The 1500-nt window shown below is 65.3% G+C and overlaps 1 protein-coding gene across 1 annotated transcript in view; it reads right to left on the bottom strand.

Annotated features, from left to right (window-relative positions):
• Nucleotides 1-745: 745 nt before the first annotated feature.
• LOC104293480 (collagen alpha-2(IV) chain-like) overlaps nt 746-1500 on the bottom strand; it is a gene marked incomplete at its 3' end in the record, with an annotated part of 2756 nt that continues 2001 nt past the window's right edge. Inside the window, exons 2-3 of the mRNA XM_009892984.1 lie at nt 1151-1467; nt 746-1043 (exon numbers count right to left, since the gene is read on the bottom strand). Of these exons, the coding sequence (XP_009891286.1) occupies nt 746-1043; nt 1151-1467 (615 nt within the window). The remainder of the gene's footprint in view (nt 1044-1150; nt 1468-1500) is intronic.

The following is a 1500-nucleotide window of genomic DNA, read 5'->3' as shown; positions in this document are numbered from 1 at the left end:
CGGGCATGGTGGCACCCATGGTGACACCGGTGGTGGAAACCATGGGGACGGGCATGGTGGCACCCATGGTGACACCGGTGGTGGAAACCATGGGGACGGGCATGGTGGCACCCATGGTGACACCGGTGGTGGAAACCATGGGGACGGGCATGGTGGCACCCATGGTGACACCGGTGGTGGAAACCATGGGGACGGGCATGGTGGCACCCATGGTGACACCGGTGGTGGAAACCATGGGGACGGGCATGGTGGCACCCATGGTGACACCGGTGGTGGAAACCATGGGGACGGGCATGGTGGCACCCATGGTGACACCGGTGGTGGAAACCATGGGGACGGGCATGGTGGCACCCATGGTGACACCGGTGGTGGAAACCATGGGGACGGGCATGGTGGCACCCATGGTGACACCGGTGGTGGAAACCATGGGGACGGGCATGGTGGCACCCATGGTGACACCGGTGGTGGAAACCATGGGGACGGGCATGGTGGCACCCATGGTGACACCGGTGGTGGAAACCATGGGGACGGGCATGGTGGCACCCATGGTGACACCGGTGGTGGAAACCATGGGGACGGGCATGGTGGCACCCATGGTGACACCGGTGGTGGAAACCATGGGGACGGGCATGGTGGCACCCATGGTGACACCGGTGGTGGAAACCATGGGGACGGGCATGGTGGCACCCATGGTGACACCGGTGGTGGAAACCATGGGGACGGGCATGGTGGCACCCATGGGAACCTCCGTGAGAACCGCCATGGGGGCACCCATGGGGACAGCGGTGGTGGAAACCATGGGGACGTGCATGGTGGCACCCATGGGAACCTCCGTGGTGACACCCATGGGGACAGCGGTGATGGAACCCATGGCCATGGTGACACCCATGGAAACATCGGTGGTGGCACCCATGGGGACCTCCAAGATGACGCCCTCGATGACACCCCTGGGGATGTCGGCGATGAGACCCACAGGGACATCCGAGGGGACGCCCCCCAGGACCTCCAAGACGTCTCCCATGGGGACCACCGTGGTGACACCCCTGGGGACTGCGCGAAGTTGGGGAGCAGCTACCAGTGTCCCCTCTGCGCCCCCCCCCCCCCCCCCTCCCCCCCCCCGCCGCAGGCCCTGCGCCATGCCCAGGCGCACGGGGACACCACCTCTGAAGGTGGCACCAGGTCCAGAGGTGCCACCACCACTGCAGCCGAAGGGGCCACCGCCACCAGGTCCGGAGGTGCCACCACCACCATGGATGGGACCACCATCACGATGGATGTGACCACCACCACCTCCGGAGGGACCACCACCAGGTCCAGAAGTACCACCACAACGAGGTCCAGAGGTGCCACCGCTGCGACAGCTGCACCCACCACCTCCAGAGGTGCCACCACCACCAGGTCCAGAGGTGCCACCACCATGACAGATGTCTCTGAAACATCTGGAGATGCTGCTACCACGAGGGGTGTCTCCAAAGAAGCTGGAGGTGCCACCACCGCAAT

This window comes from Charadrius vociferus, unplaced genomic scaffold (assembly GCF_000708025.1).
Source record: "Charadrius vociferus isolate BGI_N301 unplaced genomic scaffold, ASM70802v2 scaffold3399, whole genome shotgun sequence".
NCBI lineage: Eukaryota > Metazoa > Chordata > Aves > Charadriiformes > Charadriidae > Charadrius > Charadrius vociferus.
Note: the sequence above shows the minus strand (reverse complement) of the source record. Positions and strands in the feature narration are given on the sequence as shown.